The sequence below is a fragment of the Cervus canadensis genome, chromosome 20 (genome assembly GCF_019320065.1).
Source record: "Cervus canadensis isolate Bull #8, Minnesota chromosome 20, ASM1932006v1, whole genome shotgun sequence".
Classification (NCBI taxonomy): domain Eukaryota; kingdom Metazoa; phylum Chordata; class Mammalia; order Artiodactyla; family Cervidae; genus Cervus; species Cervus canadensis.
This window is the reverse complement of record NC_057405.1, coordinates 27698602-27714021: the sequence shown is the minus strand read 5'-3', so window position 1 is coordinate 27714021 and position 15420 is coordinate 27698602. Positions and strand designations below refer to the sequence as shown.

Here is a 15420-nt window from a genome sequence, read left to right as displayed (position 1 = left end):
TTCATTAGCACACATGATAGGTATTGTGCTACACTTTGAGAATAACAAGAAAAGGATTGTCTCTGCCTACAGTTTTGTATTCACCATATAATGTAGCATGTATTACAGGGAGCAAGTGCATAAGGGCTATGAAATCAATAGTGTTCATACTATCGTTTAAGTCACTTGATTATAAGAAAAAATTGAGACTAAGGATCACATATTTCCCTGTATTTTTGTGATTGTAATAAAAGGTTCCAATGAGCCCATGGAAGTCTTTGTTGGAGAAGTGACATCGTACACATTACACAATCTCAACCCCAGTACCACCTATGACGTGAATGTCTATGCTCAGTATGATTCTGGACTCAGTGTTCCTCTGACCGACCAAGGCACGACATGTGAGTCACGTAGCTTTTTGTGGTTGTAAGAAAAAGTGTCATATAAATGATCAAACCAGTCTGTTTTAATTTTCTTTCTTAACATGCATGTTTCCTCAGCATTGAGTAGGTAATCCTTTTGTGTCCAGCTAAACAAATACTTGGGCCATATAATCAAAATTACAAAATGTGTATGTTGAGATATGTTTATTTCATATAAAATACATTTAAAATATTGAAAGATAAAAATTTTGGAAGTATTATTTCATCCATGAATAATATGTAAGATCACAGAGTTGAGAACTATGTGGTTTTTCTTGACATTTGATGTTAAACACGGGCTTCATAGGTGGTTCAGTGGTAAAGAAGCCACCTGGCAATGCAGGAGATGTGAGAGACACAGTTCAACCCCTGGGTTGGGAAGATCCGCTGGAGCGGGAAAAGGCAACCCATTCCAGTATTCTTGCCTGGAAAATTCCATGGACAGAGGAGCCTGGTGGACTACAGTCCATGTGGTCACAAACTCACACCTGGGTGACTAAGTAAACATATGCACAGTTGAAAGTTTTCCTGTAAATGTTATGATTACTGATTCAGCCCACAGATAGATTTTGTTATCATCAAATGCTTTAATGACTATTTTAAGAACTTAGCAGATAGAATTTCAGAAAAAATTCTCATTATATTTCATGAGATCTTGGACATTCATTGTGTTGAGAGGGGCTACAGACAGACCTCGTTTTACTGCACTTGGCTTTATTGCACTTTGCAGATGCTGCATTTTCTATAAATTGAAGTTCTGTGGCAACCTGGCACGGAGCAAGTCTACTGGTGCCATTTTTCCATCAACATTTGCTCACTTCATGTCTCTGTGTCACATTTGGTGGTTCTTGAAATATTTCAAACTTTCTCATTATTATTCTGTTTGATATGGTGATCTGAGATCAGTGGTCTTTGGTGTTACTATTGCAAAAAGATTACAGTTAGCTGAAGGCTCAGATGATGGTTAATGTTTTTAGCAATCAAGTATTTTTAATGAAGGTATGAACGTTACTTTTTTAATACAAAAAGCTGCTTCACACTTAATATACTATGGTATGGTATATGTGTATAGTGTATAACTTATATGCTCTGGAAAGTCAAAATATTCATGCCACTCATTTACTGAACCAATAGTTGCTTTATTCTGGTGGTCTGGAACCGAACCTGCAGTATCTCAGAGATATGCCTGAATGTGGAATTTCCTTCTCTTGAAAATCAGTGATAGAAAGGGAGATCAATTTTGACTGTACCATATTTTCATGTTGGTTTCATGTATATTTCTTAATAAGGAAACACTGTGAGACTTTAGGCATTACGTTTTTCAGCCACAAAGAAAGTTTTAAAATTGTGCTAGGATTAAAAGTATGCTTTTTGCCTTTGTTTAGGAAGTAAGTCTATTTCTTTCTGCCTTTCTTTTGTAGTATATTTGAATGTGACAGATCTGAAAACTTACCAAGTCGGGTGGGATACATTCTGTGTCAGATGGTTGGCTCATCGAGCAGCTACTTCCTACAGACTAAAACTAAGCCCCGCAGATGGTACGTGTACAAAACAAAACAAAACAAAACAAAACAAAAATACCTGGAGCACATAGTTGTCACATTTTAAACTTTAGTAAAGATGTTATTTTGGTTATAAAATGATGCATCAAAATGCCTTTAAATATAACTACTGACAATGCTGGCATTGTCCTAACCAGGAACCAGAGGGCAGGAAATCACAGTGCGTGGATCAGAAACCAGTCACTGCTTCACTGACCTGTCACCGGAAACTGATTACAGCGTCACTGTCTTTGTGCAAACACCAAATCTTGAGGGACCAGGTGTCTCGGTCAAAGAACGTACTAGTAAGTGCCTGAGTAATCTGGGGAGTCTCTGTAAGGCTTCAGAATAGGATGCTCTGGGTGCGGGAGGCTGAAGTGACTCCTGCGTGGACACTTCTCCTTGTGAGCAGCAATAGTGACGTGATGGCAGATCCTTGAGGTGGGCCTGTGGCCGGTTGATCCCTGTGGCCGTCTCAACACCCTTATCTGCAGCAAACCTGTGCTGCCCCTGCTAGGCTTGGTATAATCATAAGGAAAGACCTCAAGGAGGGAGCTGGCTCTAGCAAACAGTGAGAAGGCGAATATGTGTTGCATTAGTGACCTTTGCCCTTTCTTCCTCTGATTCTGGGCTTCAGTTCCTGCTGCAGTCAATACTGAGTGTCTGCCAATGGTACCAAATTTGGATGAAATGGAATTCCCAGCGTCAGTGCCAGGGAGACCTAATTTGTTGTTGAGGGCTTAAATGGCTCTTAAGATTTACTTTCTGTGATGTGAAATATGCACTTGTTGTGGTTTTCTCATTATTCTTTTAAATTCTAGCCTTAAAACCAACAGAAGCCCCTACAGAGCCACCCACACCCCCTCCTCCTCCTACAATTCCACCAGCCCGGGAAGGTAAGTGATGCTGTCAAGTCAATGCATTCAGCTGATGGGGACTGAGCTCCTTCTTACTTATGCAGCCTGTACATCATTTACAGTTGATATAGGACATTTCTGATTTATTATTCCTGCTGAAGTGTTTTTCGATCAAAGGCAAAGATTACCAGTCATTGGCTCTTCCCACGCTCCAGACACATTTTGGTGTGACTAAAATCAATCATAAACCACTGCAGCTCTTCAGTGGAACTCTGTTTCCTCAGTTTTGCAGATGAAGGTCTAGTGATGCCTTATATAATCCATAGTCACATGGTGGGCATTTCTTTCTTCTGGCTGTTGGCATCAAAAAGCACTGGGAACCTTTGGGGCTAAATCTGCAATGTAACTCCTGTGGCCTTTGACTTTGGAATTCCTGGCTTCTGACCTGAGAGGCGCTGAATTACACAAAGCTGAAAAATTTCCATTCACCAAAGTTGGAGGCATAATTGTCACTTGCAGAGAACTGGTAAAAAGACACATACTGACCTATTCCTACTGGTCTCTCTGTAATTTGGGGCAGCGCTCAGCGTTTCATCCAATTAAGTTTCAGGTGACAGAGGATGAGATGGTTGGATGAGTCATGGACATGAGTTTGAGCAAGCTCTAGGAGGTAGTGAAGGACAGGAAAGCTGGTGTGCTGCAGTCTGTGGGGTTGCAGAGTCGGACATGACTAAGCGACTGAATAGCAAATTAACTACTGGTTTATTCTTTTCCTACATTCTGTTTCCAGCATTTAACTGAAAGCATTTCAGACTTTAAAGGTTTTTTTTTTGAATCCTGGAAGACTTAGAAGGCTATGATTTTATCTTAGCCTTTTTGATATGATTTTATCAAGTCTATTAAAAAAGTAAAATTAAAAATGTGTTATTATAGGATAAAATAGTAATGAGTTTCTTTAAGTTAAACTTTTGAAAGGAATTCAATAAGTAATTTTGACTTAAAGACGTGCTAAGGTCTTAATAGACGTTAAATTTTATTTTAGAGGAGTTAAATTTTAGAGCAGTTTTAGGTTCATAGCAAATTTGAACTGAAAATACATGTAGGTCCCAGACATGCCCTACCTCCTCCCATCCAAACCTCCCCCAACCCTCAACATCCCCCTGCTGCCAGAGTGGTATGTTTGTTACATCCTGTGAACCTATATTGGCACATCATTATCACCCAAAGTCCATATTTACATTAGGATTCATTCTTGGTGTTAAATATTCTGCACATTAAATTTTTGTCACTAAAATGTTGTTAAATTCTTATTTTCAGAATTTTTTTAATCCTTCAAGTCTAAAGATTTAAAGATGTTTCTTTATTTTATCCCCCCCGCCCTTTCCTCCTTCCATATGATACTGGTGGCTTAAGTTAAAATTTAAAAGACACCTTATCTGCATCAAGTCTTTGATAATTATATATAGAATCTCCAAACCCACTGATGACTCAAGTTCTGTGAATAATTGTTTTTAATTTGATTTCCTCCACATTTATTGTTTGAAGCTACTTGAATTATTCTATATGGAGGGAGTCTGTGTTTGCAGAGTGAATGTGAGCAGGTGGAGTAATTCTAGAGCAGAGATTGAGAGCACTTCTCAAACTTTCCTGTTCACTCGGATCATCTGGCATGTTGCCACTGCGGATTCTGATTCAGGAAGTCTGGGGTGGGGCCCAGCACTCTGCATTTCTATCAAGTTCCCACATGATGCCATTACTGCTGGAACCACAGGGGAATAAATAGCAGGGTGTTAGATTACATTTCTCAGTTTTGTAACTTCACTTGAATGAAAGAATTTATGAGATTTGGGGCTTCTTTTGTGTTTTCTCCCCCAGTGTGCAAAGGGGCCAAAGCAGATATTGTATTCTTGACCGATGCTTCCTGGAGTATTGGGGATGATAATTTTAACAAAGTTGTAAAATTCATCTTCAATACCGTGGGAGGCTTTGATGAAATCAGTCCTGCAGGAATTCAGGTGGGTGTTGTATCAAAGGTTATTCATCTGTAATGTCTTGCTGTTTCCTCCAAACTTCTTAAGTACAAAGACTTTTCAGTATAAACTCCGTTTTGACTTTGTTTGCTATTCTCTTTACACATATACCTCTGGGAAGGGCTTGGGTGTAAATGATAAAGTGAATAGAAAAAATAAGTATTCCTCTAGGTATACTCTTGGCTAAATGATGTTCTTGTTGAAGAATTTAGGGAATTCTAACTCTTAACTTGCAGCCTAAAACTTCTGACAAGGATCTGTTTTCACAAAAGATCATTTTGTATTCTGGAAGTTAAATGCATTGTAACTGTCCTACCCTGTTAACTCAGAAGATCTAGGGATGATTAGTGACTGGTGGGGGTGTGGAACCCTGCTGTCCCCTCTGTCATGACACTCAGGGCCAGTGGCTCTGTTACTTATAATTCAGATTCTGCAACCTTGAAGACCCACTTCAATTCCACCCTTTCTGGGGAAGTTTCCTTGACAGTCTTAGGCATTCAAGACTCCTGAAGGGTTCTGTTCATATTGCTCTTGTGGCCCATACCACTTTATATTGTCATTATTTGTGTGTTTCTGTGCTGTCTAAATCATTTACTCCTAAAGGCAAGAGACTGTATTGTTTTATTATTTTTTTTTGAATTTTGTTCTTTCCTTCCACATTTCTCTTGGTGAGTTTTCTTCTTTATTTTGGCTGTTTGTACCTCTTCATTGTGACATCTTAGAGATGTTATGAAAATAAGAGCTTTTGACATAAACCACAAATAATTCTGCAAACAAATCATGTCTTCTTTTATGGAATAATGTTTTATGGAATATATTAAATTTCAAATCCCCAAATAATCCTGTGGATGTTATTCCAACCCAAGATGAGTAAAATGTCAGGCTAGTTATGTTCTTAATTTAATGTATCAGCAACTAAGCCATTTAAAAAATCCTCTTAGAAATTAAGATTTCTGATAAAATACAAGAATAAAAAAGCTACCATATTTTATTAGCTTCTATGTGCCAGCTACTTAGTATATATGATTCTTCTTCTTTAAAATGACTGTAGAAAGTAAGTATAATTATTTCCATTTTACTGATTAAAAAAACAAAGACCCAGAGATGTTGGGAACTTGCCCAATGTCACAAAGCTATTAATCGGCAGAGTTTTGATCCCATTGATCCTGTGTATAAAGCCTATAATCTTTCTACTAAATCACACCGCCACTGAGTTTGTGATGAGTGATGATTATTATCACACATGTGCCATTTTTATGTTACCATGAAGAGTAGATTTAGTCAGTAGAAGTGAGAAACAATTGCTTAGCCAACATTTGAGCTCAAGATGGTATGTTCGCATTTCTCATCCTGGAACCTCACTGCTTTCTGGCTTCACATATCCCTTCTTACATCCTGGACAAAAAACACACTGCATGTACTTTATCAGTTATCAATTACTGACACTTTTATGAAGATCAGATATTCGAGAATTTAGTGAGACAATGGTAGTCAGTGTTATAATATTAGCTATAAAGTGTTTATAATATTTCATCAGGTCTAATCCACTTCTCTTTCCCATTCTACAACTAGAGGAATCATTTGAAAACTGAAACATAAAAAGAGCTGACTTACCCTCACCACCAAACTGCCTTTCCTTTTAGGTCTCATTTGTGCAGTACAGTGATGAGGTCAAGTCTGAGTTTAAGCTAAACACATACAACGACAAGGCCCTGGCCCTGGGGGCTCTCCAGAATATTCGGTACAGAGGAGGAAACACAAGAACAGGTACCGTTCATCAGCATGTATTTAGACTTTCACTCTCCAAAGCCTTTGGAGTGATGGGCTGAGTATAACTCTAACATTCAAATTCTTACCAGCTGGGTGTGACTAAGGGCATTTGGATAGTTTTCACTGATATGACACGAACATGTTCCATGCCACATTCTACAGGCAAGGCTCTGACCTTTATCAAGGAGAAGGTGTTGACCTGGGAGAGCGGCATGAGGAAGAATGTCCCCAAAGTGCTGGTTGTGGTCACGGATGGTCGGTCGCAGGATGAGGTCAAGAAGGCAGCTTTGGTCATCCAGCAGTCAGGTAAGCACAGGCATACATTTGACGCCCAGGGATGGCATACATTTGATGCCCAGGGATTGCCCTCATTTATTTTACAGTTTCAAACATTCAGAAATGCTTGCAAAAGACCAAAATTATGGATTTTACTTTATTGTTTCTCTTTGACTCTATCCTCCTCCACACCCTTCTAATGTTAGTTTACATTTAATCATGGAACAGTTGGATAATTGCTCAGCAACGACATGGTGTATTCTTTGTGTAAGACATGCATGCCTCAGGGCCTGTCCCCCATAGTGGTTGGAAGGCTACAGACAACAATGATGGGATGATCCTCAAGCAGGCTTCCTGCTGTAGCAGAAGTAAATCTTGATGCTGGTTCAACCCACTCTAAGGAGGGACTTAGGTTTAGCATGACCTGGTAAACTCACGCCCCAAACAGGTTGCTGGAAGGTTCACTGCAAAGGAGTGGAGAGGAGTCTGGGGAGACGTCACTGGTATAGATCCTGGCGATCCAACATTCTGAAAGCCTGTAGCAAGGATGTTACATTGCCTTTCAAATTAGTTATGTCAGATGATTAGAGATGAAACTAGATCTTTATAGTACTTGAATTAACAACCTCACTCCTTCAGGAAGGGTCCAAGGTGGACATATTTTAGAGAGAATTCTATGCTATGCATGATTTACTGTGGTCTAAATTGTAAAGCACTTCATTACATGGAGTTTGTCATCTGCACATGTGTGGGTCTTTGGCTAAAATTCTGAGTCATGATTAGTACTAAGTCATACATACTGTCTTCTTACAATAGAGATCATTCTATGTACTGGTGTTTTTATAAATTATTTCCATTGTGGTTAGGCACTTTGAACAGATTTCTTCATATGTTGGGCTCCTCGCTGATTTAACTTTGGGGTTATGAATGATTGCTCCTCAAGTTATCTTGTTTCTAGCTAATTATGTAACCAGTTCTTTATATAGCCTATTTTTCCTGCTGTCAAATTAAACTTTTGGAGTGAAAACTTTGTTTATTTGTATTAGCCTAAATAAATGAAAGTTTATTGCCAGTGGCAGTTGTAGATTTCATTTTGAAAGTGGTCAAAGTGCTGACTTTGAGCCTGAGTTTATTGAGTAAATTAGTTTCAGGAATTCAGTTTAAAATGGGCTTGTTGTTGGTTTCTGAGTCATATCGGCTTAAAATGCTGATGTTGCCTAAGACATGTGTAGAATTAATGGGTATGTTAGGATGTGTGGAAGGAAATGAGTGCTACATTAAGTCATTTTGTTATTAAAATGTTCACCTTTTAATTGTGAAGATTTTATTTTAGGAAATCCAATTAATTGCATTTTATATTAATGGGTATGTTAGGATGTGTGGAAGGAAATGAGTGCTACATTAAGTCATTTTGTTATTAAAATGTTCACCTTTTAATTGTGAAGATTTTATTTTAGGAAATCCAATTAATTGCATTTTATGTTAATGGGTATGTTAGGATGTGTGGGAGGAAATGAGTGCTACATTAAGTCATTTTGTTATTAAAATGTTCACCTTTTAATTGCTAAGATTTTATTTTAGGAAACCCAATTAATTGAATTTTATAAGCCAGACAATAGGAAAAAGTGAATATTAATTAAGGAGACTTTATGTCAGTTGAAAGAACTTGATGCATAAGCTGAGAAAGTTTGGCATCATTTCTGATAAGATTTTATTTTGATTAAAGGAGGCACGGAAGTCTGTGTAATTCTATAAACATTGCTCTGCAGGGTTCAGTGTCTTTGTGGTTGGTGTGGCTGATGTTGACTACAATGAACTTGCCAACATAGCCAGCAAACCAAGTGAGCGGCACGTGTTCATTGTGGATGACTTTGAATCTTTTGAGAAGATAGAGGACAACCTCATCACATTTGTGTGCGAAACTGCCACTTCAAGTAAGTCATGGTCCATATGGATCCATAGTGTCCCTTGTTTTGAAAAATAACTAATGAGTAGACCATTCCTTATCCTAACCAAGATCAAGTCTTGTGCATAAATAGATCCTGGAAAACCACTTGAGAACCCGATGAATCACTGGTCCTATTGAGGTCGTGCTAACTGTGTGCTTGTCAGAGGTCCATTTTTAGTCTTGAAGATGCAATATTCCTTGTATGGAAATAAAATGTTGGTATATATCCTTTTCCCACCATCTCAATGCCTGTGACTTTTGAGAAAATGAATCTTCAACTTAGAAACACATTTATAGAAGCATTTCTGTGAGATGAAGGTTTTCCCTGTTAGTAATCAATTGGTATTTGTTCTGTCAACATCTGTGCTTCACGAGAGCCATGAAAAAACAGCCTTATGCGAGTGTGCCCCGTAGAAATGCACTTGGTTCTCATTTGTTTCTTTGGGTATATTCATGGTATACTGTAGACGTCCAGTTTAACTTTTAAGATACAGTGAAGGACAAAAGATTTAAATCCATTTGTCCTCCTCCCCATTCATGAACTTTGATTCTTGGAGTATTAGATTAAGGAGATTGTTGAGTGGCTCATCTAAACCCCTAATCCCAGGCAGGGCTGTGCTTTTTAAGTGTTGTGTTTTCCCCTATTAAACATTATATCAGACTCTCAGAACTCTGGTTTGAGGCAGCAGAAGTAAAACAAATGTCAGTGGCTTACTGTAAAAATGAACGCTGAAGCTCAGAATGGAGCTGCCATCGTGAAAGTGAGCGGGAACAGCAGCTGCTCCATCCATTCCAGGGGGTCCTGCATGCAGCCCTCTCTGTCCCAGCTCCGGGCCCCAGGTTGAGACCCCCTGCACACCTACCCCTGGGTGGTTTAGTGACAAGCACGAGCCTCCAGCATTTGGCCGAGAAGAGGATTGGCTGGCAACAAATTCCTCCTGCCCTTGCACAAATTTAAAGTTCCCTGGGCGAAACGTTCTTTAATCCATCGAAAAAAATATATAAATTTCCCCCTTTAATTCTATCTTACCATTCTTAAGAACATTGTAAAATTCCAGGTGGACTGGAGACGGTCCAGAAAACATGATTCCACTGCTCAATAGCATGATTTCCCCTACAAGTTGAAAATCTACACAAAACCACTTAGAAGAGGTTTGATTGTTGTGTTTTATAAATGAATGAACAGTTTTGTTACTTGCTGTATGCAGGTGGTTTCTGTGCGTGTATAATGTTGGTATACCTTGGTGAATTGTACTTAAACAACACTGTATGTTGCAGGTTGTCCTCTCATTTATTTGGACGGCTACACCTCGCCAGGTAAACATTCATACTCTTGGGCTAATTTATTTGAGGATTTAAGCAATAAGATAATTCAAATAACCTCATTGCAATATTTTCTGTTCTGATGTGAAGGTTTTAAGATGCTTGAGGCATACAATCTGACCGAAAAGAATTTTGCTTCTGTGCAAGGGGTCTCCCTGGAGTCCGGCTCTTTCCCCAGCCACTCGTCTTACAGGCTTCAGAAGAACGCCTTCGTGAGCCAGCCCACAGTGTGAGTCTGACAGCCGGAGGGTCTCTTTCTTACCATGGGCCGGGGGCTTTTCGGAGGTTCTTAGAGCCTTTGCTAACGTAGCTCTCTGGTATTTTAGAATTGTCGGAGAAGTTGTATGGATGACCTGATTTAGTTTCCTTGAGTCCAGTTGGGTTGTGTGTGTGTGTGTGTGTGTTCAGTTGCTCAGTCATGTCCGACTCTTTGCCACCCCATGGTCTGTAGCCTGCCAGGCTCCTCTGTCCTTGCGATTCTCCTGGCATGACTACTGGCCATTTCTTCCTCCAGAGGGTTTTCCCAACCCAGGGATTGATCCTGTGTCTCCTGCATCTCCTGCATTGTAGACAGATTCTTTACTGCTGAGCCATCAGGCAAGCCCCACCGCTGAGTTAAGGGTCACATGGGAGACTAGTACTCAAGTCTGCTACTCTGAGAATCTCATCCTATTGTCTGCCACGTGATGGATTACTAAGTCCTTTTGAATTTGAGGCTAGGACTGTAGTTATGCATCTTCTAAGGGAGATTATTTAAGCAGGGAGGCATCTTCTTCTCTTGAACGCTTCTCCGTGGGTGCAGAGGGGCTGGATGGAATCAGTGCAGAATGGGAACAGGCATTCTTCCTAGAGTTTCTGACTCCAGAAGATGAAAGACTGCAGCAGTCTGTCTGTGATCTGTGATCTGACAGGAGGTAGTTAGTTTTTATTGGCCGGTGCTCCGGGGACCTGTTGGGCAGCTCTAGATGTTATTTAACTTGATGAAAGTTTGTACCTGGTCCTGATAACCAAAATATGTGTTTGGCACCTTCTGGAGGGGAAAGAACACTAAGATATAAAGTTTTCAGAAACTTAGGACAAGGTCAGATGATGATGCCTGAAATTTGAAATGCTTTGGGAAAGCTGACGGAAAATTCAGACTAAAACCAAGGCTAATTTCTTGTAAGGAAGCACAGACTGTATTGTTGTAGCATGACCACACTGTGAGTTCCTAACTCTTTTATGGTTAACCTCACTAGTTAGCAGTTTTAGGTTTTGCAGTGAACCTAAATACCCAGTGTTTAACTCTGTCACCTCAAGCTATGATTCCTACGTTTTCACATAAGACAGCCCACTGTCCTCTTAAGATTCAGAACTTGTGGCTGAAAGAGGCATAAAATGCAATTAAATACTTCTTTTTTTTCATAACCATTCATTAACTATAAATGAAGAAAAATGGGCTAAGTGACTGATGAATTTATATGGAGAAGATATTATTTTTAATGTGGAATATTATGAAGATTCCAAGGACAGAGGAGCCTGGCAGGCTATAGTCCGTGGGTTGGCAAAGAGTTAGATACGACTGAGCAACTCTCACTTCACTTCATTATGACGATAGTTGGTTTTTGAACATACAAAAGACATTGTGTCAGCTTTCCCAGAACATATGCTTTAAGAAGGAGGGCATTACAGAGTATTGAGTAGAGTTCCCTCCCTGTACAGATGGGAAAAGGATCTAAAAAAGAGAGGCTCTATGTATTTGTATAACTGATTCACTTTTCTGTACAGCAGAAACAAATACAACATTGCAAATAAGTATATACCAAATAAAAACTGAAAAAAAATGTAGGGCAGCATTATATTCCAGAAGCGCCAGCACCGTGGTACACTGAGGCTCAAAGCCCCAAGAGCCGTTCTGGGACCTCTGTCAAAATCTGTGGAGCAGTTGCTTCTCTTCTGTCCATGAGCCAATTATCAAGGCCCTTTTCCTATCTTTCCGAAGAAAGTATTTTTAAATGGTCTCTGGCAAAAATCCATTAATTCTGTTTCAGAGATTCCCTTAGAACAATGATTGACTCAAGTCTAGAAGGACACATGGGTCCACATTTTATCTTTAATAGCCTTAGAGCCAAGAAACTTGAATCACATCCGTTTATCAACACTAAACATTTGCACATGTATGTGGCCGTAACATATATTATTGGTTTTGTTTCTGGGAATGTGTGACCTTCTGAAGCTTATTTGATTTATTTGATTTTAAGGGAGGACTCTGGAAGTGTATAGGGAGGGAGAAATTGAAACCTTGAGCCATCTTACTTATGATCTCATATCCCTGATGTTGGAAATTGAATATATTTAGTGAGATTTATGCTCTTTAAATTACATCCATAGATAGAATGTTTATCACGCCAAAGTCATTATATAGTTTTATAATCATCTATGTATCAAGAAAAAATGATTTATTAACTGTAGGATGAAAGACCATTTGGCAGTTTCCCAGACTTTTTGACTTTATCAGATTATGAATAAACTATTACTGTTTACATAATGGATCTTTAGTGTTTGCTATTTTGAAGTCATTCTTAAATTTTCCCCCTTCTAATAATGTATTATTAGAAAGGTTATTATAATTGGATTATTATAAATGGCTTCTAATACCAGTCATGAAAAGATTCTAGTCCAAAAAATTTAAGTATCATCTATTTCTGATGAGAAATCCTTACTAATTACCTAATTAATTAATTTTGCTTTATTCAACAGAGAACTACATCCCAATGGACTCCCTCCTTCATATACAATTATATTACTATTCAGACTCCTCCCAGAAACTCCCAGCGACCCTTTTGCAATTTGGCAAATCACAGACAGAGACTATAAACCACAAGTTGGGGTGATTGCAGATCGTAAGGATTTTTATCTTCTTTTAGGGCCCACGCATGCATATTTTTGATTATGTTTTTCCTTCTCTTTAAGAACCTTCTAGATGTGTGTATATATATATATATATATTTCCTTGATTATGCTTTTATGTTTAAAGTTTATAAAAAATATGTCAGTGAATATTTTAATTACATTTTATCTTAATTGAATTATTAATTTTTTAGAGATCTCTTCAACAATAATTAATTGTTAATACTTTCAATATAGAATCTCCATGCATTTGATTTAATAACAATTATGTGTTGATTACAGCTTCTAGCAAGACATTATCATTCTTTAACAAGGATACAAGAGGTGAGGTGCAGACTGTTACATTTGACACAGATGAAGTGAAGGCATTATTTTATGGAAGTTTCCATAAGGTAAAATTGTAAGATTATCTGGTTATTTATAAAAGAAGTATATGGACTTAAAACTTAAACTAATTTATTATTTATTAAAATGTATGTTAAACTGGTGGAAATATAGCTATGTCTTTTGAAAACATCTTATTTCAGAAGATTTGATTAATTTTCAAAGAAGAAAATTTAAAATGATATTTCTACTAACTATGAGATTAACTACTATTAACATTTCAGTATATATTCAATGCTAATGTCTTTTTAGAATATGCGTTGTGTAGTATATACAATATTGTATGCCCATTTTTCTACCTACCATTTTATTTTGAACCTTTATGTAATTTTGTTTCAAAAGCTTAATTTTTGTGGATTGTATTTAGTTGATAATATTATTTATTCTTTTATAGCGCATAGTAAGCTGCTTCGTTTGCTCATTTATTGAAAAGTTACAAACATGTCAGTCCAAAAGTTTTCACTATCTACCAAAATAATTAAGATAATGTTTATGAGATTAACTTCTGCATGAACACATTTACAACTTCTCTGAAGCATTTTATTAAAACTTCTAAGATAAATTCTTAGGGGATTATCTATTCTTGATGATCTTAATTTTTTTATTTTAAGATCCAAGGGTAATATAGACTTGCTTTCAGACAATTAATTGACAGAAAAGAGTACTGGCGTTGGCAGCATCAGAAATGAACAGTCTTGGTTATGAGTGGACTTTTTAATGGAATTTTTTTCATCAGTTGGATCAAACGAACAGGAGGAAGACTACTTGCCGTGCAGTCTTTAAAATTTCCCTGTATGATGCTCAGAAATTTAGTCCCCATATGTAGAAAACAAATATTTCCAATTCAGTCTGATTTTTCAAGTGAAAATTGAAGAACTTCCCCATAATTAGGTAGATTTATATGAATTTCTTGCTGATTCTCTTCCTAAGAATCTTGGTTTCTTCCCAGAATGTTTTCTTATTCATGAATCAGATTCTTGGTAGATAGCAAGGGCCTCTCCTCACGGGACTTGGAGAGGCCTCAAAGTGCACATTATTGTTGTTGTTTGGTCACTCAGCGGTGTCCGACTCTATGGGATCCCATGGACTGTAGCCCGCCAGGCTCCTCTGTCCATGGAATTTTCCAGGCAAGAATCCTGGAGTGGGTTGCCATTTCCTTCTCCAGGGAAGCTTCCTGATCCACGGATTGAATCCTTGTCTCCTGCATTGGCGGGTGGATTCTTTACCACTGAGCCACCAGGGAAGCCGGATGAGCTCATTAGTGATAAGCAAAAAAACCCAAAACAAAACAAAAAAAACAATGATGGGAAAACATAAAGGCATATTTGCTCAACAGGTTACAGACTTTACTGGTAAAGTACAGGAAAATAAATGCCTTATTGGGAAAGAAGATTCTGGTTTGACAGATTTTTACTAGCTTCAATTGCTTCTTGTCCAATAATAGATGCTGAATCTGGCAAAGTTCTTATGAACTTTTTTTGGCTCATTGATACACCTATTGAACTTACATTTGAGTAACTTGCTAAAGAGGACTATTTTATTTTTCTTCCATACCCACTGAAGATATTAGAAACTCAGCCTGCTATGAGCCACCTGATAATCATGTAGGAACTATTATTATTATCTTTTTGAACTTTTCATTTTGTACTGGGGTATAGCTGATTAACAATGTTGTGATAATTTCAGGTGAACAGCAAACTGACTCAGCCATACGTATACATGTATCCATTCTCCCCCAAACTATTCCCCCCATCTAGGCTCGGAACTATTATTTTTTAATTTCTGACTTTCATTGAACGTTTCATTTTAGTTGACTTAAATAAGGTAGTAATTTTGAAGAGATCTACAGGGATAGTTTTTTGACCCTCCCTTCTTAATTTGCCTTTACAGAGAGGTATTTGTACTCTTAGGTTTTATGTAATGCCTCTTCTCTCTTTTTCTCATAAACTCTTTTCTTTTCAAAATCTCTACCTTCTTTTTTCATAATGTCTATTTTTTTAG

General features: G+C 37.9%; 1 protein-coding gene across 3 annotated transcripts in view; it reads left to right on the top strand.

Annotated features, from left to right (window-relative positions):
- COL12A1 (collagen type XII alpha 1 chain) overlaps positions 1-15420 on the top strand; it is a 117399-nt gene that overhangs the window by 75239 nt on the left and 26740 nt on the right. For all 3 annotated transcript variants that reach the window (XM_043439013.1, XM_043439011.1, XM_043439012.1), the window contains 12 exons: positions 234-380; positions 1823-1939; positions 2101-2247; positions 2764-2838; positions 4675-4814; positions 6473-6596; positions 6762-6905; positions 8645-8809; positions 10102-10140; positions 10237-10375; positions 12886-13028; positions 13318-13427. In XM_043439013.1, the coding sequence (XP_043294948.1) occupies positions 234-380; positions 1823-1939; positions 2101-2247; positions 2764-2838; positions 4675-4814; positions 6473-6596; positions 6762-6905; positions 8645-8809; positions 10102-10140; positions 10237-10375; positions 12886-13028; positions 13318-13427 (1490 nt within the window). The remainder of the gene's footprint in view (positions 1-233; positions 381-1822; positions 1940-2100; positions 2248-2763; positions 2839-4674; positions 4815-6472; positions 6597-6761; positions 6906-8644; positions 8810-10101; positions 10141-10236; positions 10376-12885; positions 13029-13317; positions 13428-15420) is intronic.